Source organism: Octodon degus, unplaced genomic scaffold, assembly GCF_000260255.1.
Source record: "Octodon degus isolate 3935 unplaced genomic scaffold, OctDeg1.0 scaffold00002, whole genome shotgun sequence".
NCBI classification, from domain to species: domain Eukaryota; kingdom Metazoa; phylum Chordata; class Mammalia; order Rodentia; family Octodontidae; genus Octodon; species Octodon degus.
The window spans coordinates 23881816-23884315 of NW_004524578.1; the positions used below are offsets into that span (position 1 = coordinate 23881816).

General features: G+C 49.9%; 1 protein-coding gene across 1 annotated transcript in view; it reads right to left on the minus strand.

Moving 5' to 3' along the window:
* The window catches only part of Abhd17c (abhydrolase domain containing 17C), a 53611-nt gene that overhangs the window by 6396 nt on the left and 44715 nt on the right, over positions 1 to 2500 (minus strand). The window contains exon 2 of the mRNA XM_004623343.2: positions 793 to 972. Coding sequence (XP_004623400.1) covers positions 793 to 972 — 180 coding nt within the window. The remainder of the gene's footprint in view (positions 1 to 792; positions 973 to 2500) is intronic.

The window sequence follows — 2500 nt, forward strand, 5'->3', positions numbered from 1 at the left end:
CCCCGGCCCAAAAAAAAAAATTTTTTTTTTTAATTAAGCTATTTCCCTTGCTTTGGAATAAAAATGAAAAAGCAAGTATAAATTTCCAAACAGAGGCATTCAAGAAACCAACGTGCACTCGCTTCTTTTCTATTAGCTGAACCAGAAAGCAGCAGGGGTGAGGTCAGCAGTTGCTCTGCCTCCTTCGCTGGGCTGGGTGAGAGGCTTAGCGAGGTGTCCTGTCCTCACGTGGAGCCTCTGTAGGGGCCTCCAGCTACCAGAGGGAAGCAGGGAGTATCTGTGTGTGTGGGTGTGGGGGGGAGGTTCATGTCACGCAACTGTCCCCAAGATTAAACCCTTCCTGCAGGAAGCTCTTTCCCGTTATATTCTGCTTACAAAGCCTAAGGGAGCACAGCGCCTTTCACTTCCCTGTGCTAGCCAATCAAAAGAGAGGCGAAGCCTGGCAAGTGCTTCATCCACACTTTGCAGGTGGCTCTCTGTGATTCTGTAATCCAGATCCCTCTGGCTGGGGGACTGACCGGGTATGTGCCGTTTTTCTATGCTACTTAGCAAGCTGAATCAATTCCAGTATCAACATGGTCAAGGTTATTGTATATCACCTCAAGATTGTCACAAAGGGGCCCAGGTCTCTCTTCAGCACACAAATCACATTTTCCTCACAGGCCTCTCGTGCCCAGAACAGGGCCAGAATCCTCTGCGGTCAGTAGAGATCTGGGCAGGCACAGTTACGGTGGCACCAGAGGTGCAGCCGGGTCTCTGGCTCACTCCACACCCGTGCAAGCATGAGCTTACCTGGGGAAAGCATCAAAGCAGTAGGTTTTCCTGGTATCTGGGAAGGCTACGCGCAAACCAGACATCAGAGGGGAGTGGAGAATTACAGCTGCACACTCGTACCGTGAGGCCAAGTCCACGGTGGGGACAGTCCCAATGCTCTGACCGTAGAGGATGATGTTCTCGGGGCTGACGCCATACCTGGGAAGCAGAGGTTACATGCATGAGCTGGGGTATGAAGACAAAATGGGGTGGGAGAGCAAGCCACAGTATCTAAACCCACAACACTACACTTCCACCAGTCAAAAGCTGTGTCCTCTCACCTGTACACTCCAGCTTAAAATGAATGTGAACGTGATAAAAGCAAATGTGAGAGGCTCTGTTTCAGCACTAATGGACTGAGATTCTGTCTTCCACAACATTTTGCAAATTAATGAAGATGAGGTTTTCTCTGGCTAATTAACTAAATAAATGCATTATAAATTTCACTTCAATTTCTGAGTCATTGCATTGCTGATTCCTTGATTTTCTTTAATAATAACTGCATTTCTGAATAAAAATGAAAACAGGTTTGACAAACTGTAACATTATCATGAACTCTTTAAGGGTTTTAATGACAGAGAAGATAGGCCCCTTTATCAGAAAATGGCTTACTAAAGGACAATTAACTGGAAGACAGCCATGTTTTCTGTGGCCTCTCCTAATCCATCAATGGTCTTGCAATCCATTCTCTTGCCATCTTGAGCAGGGTAAATGCCGGTGTGGGACACAGGCTCCATTTCCCAGCCTCCCATGCCACTCTGTGTGCCAGAGAACTGGGCTCCAGTCTACAGGACACGAGCAGAAAGGACAGCAGCAATCTCCAGGCGGCGGCTTTGCAGGGAGGGACGGCACTGATCTCTCCCCTCCTGGTGGGGGGAAGTGGAAGTCACAGCGGAGACACCGAGGGATGCAGCCCCCCACGTGGGATGGACAAAACAGAAGGCACGTCCTCTCCTACCGGCCTACCAAGGCCATCCAGAATACACAGACTGCCTAGAAATGAATAACAGTAGAAAGGAAGACAGCACAGAAGGGGAAACGTGAATGCCCGGAGTACACGTGAAAGATGGGGCCCTCAACACGACCATGCACATTAAAGCTGGGAGTAAGTATTTTACACCTGCAATGATAACAATAGAAAGACAACAGAGGGCTTAGAGCACTGAAGCTCTTACCCCACTGGACTGCAGAAGTGTGAGCCAGTCCAAGCATTTGGGAAAATGATCTGACGTGATCTAGTAGACGTGAGGTCAACGACCCAACTTCCCAGAACCAACATCTACTGAGAAATCCAGGGTGATAGGAAGTGTTTCCTGATAACTGACTTTGATGGAAAGAACTACAGATCCCAGCTAAGGGGCTGCAGGATTCCAGCCCCCCTTTCTTCCCTCGGAATATAGGTCAGGGATGCTGCCTCAGGCACAGGGCTGGGCAGAGGCATCTGCGTGGCTGCTGGGCCCACGACAGGACAGGGCCACTCAGTGAGTCTCTGGGCCCTGGGCAGGGCAGATCATCTCAGCTGCAGGGCACGGGTCAGGGCAAGACAGGCTGCAGGGTATTGCCGGAGTAGCTCCAACATGAAGCTCCAGAGTTAGAGCCTGTCCTGGAGAAGACATGGGGCCCACAGGGAATTCAATCTTTCAGTGGTTAAGAGAGACCACCGGAGAATGTAAAGGAAGCTGGAGGA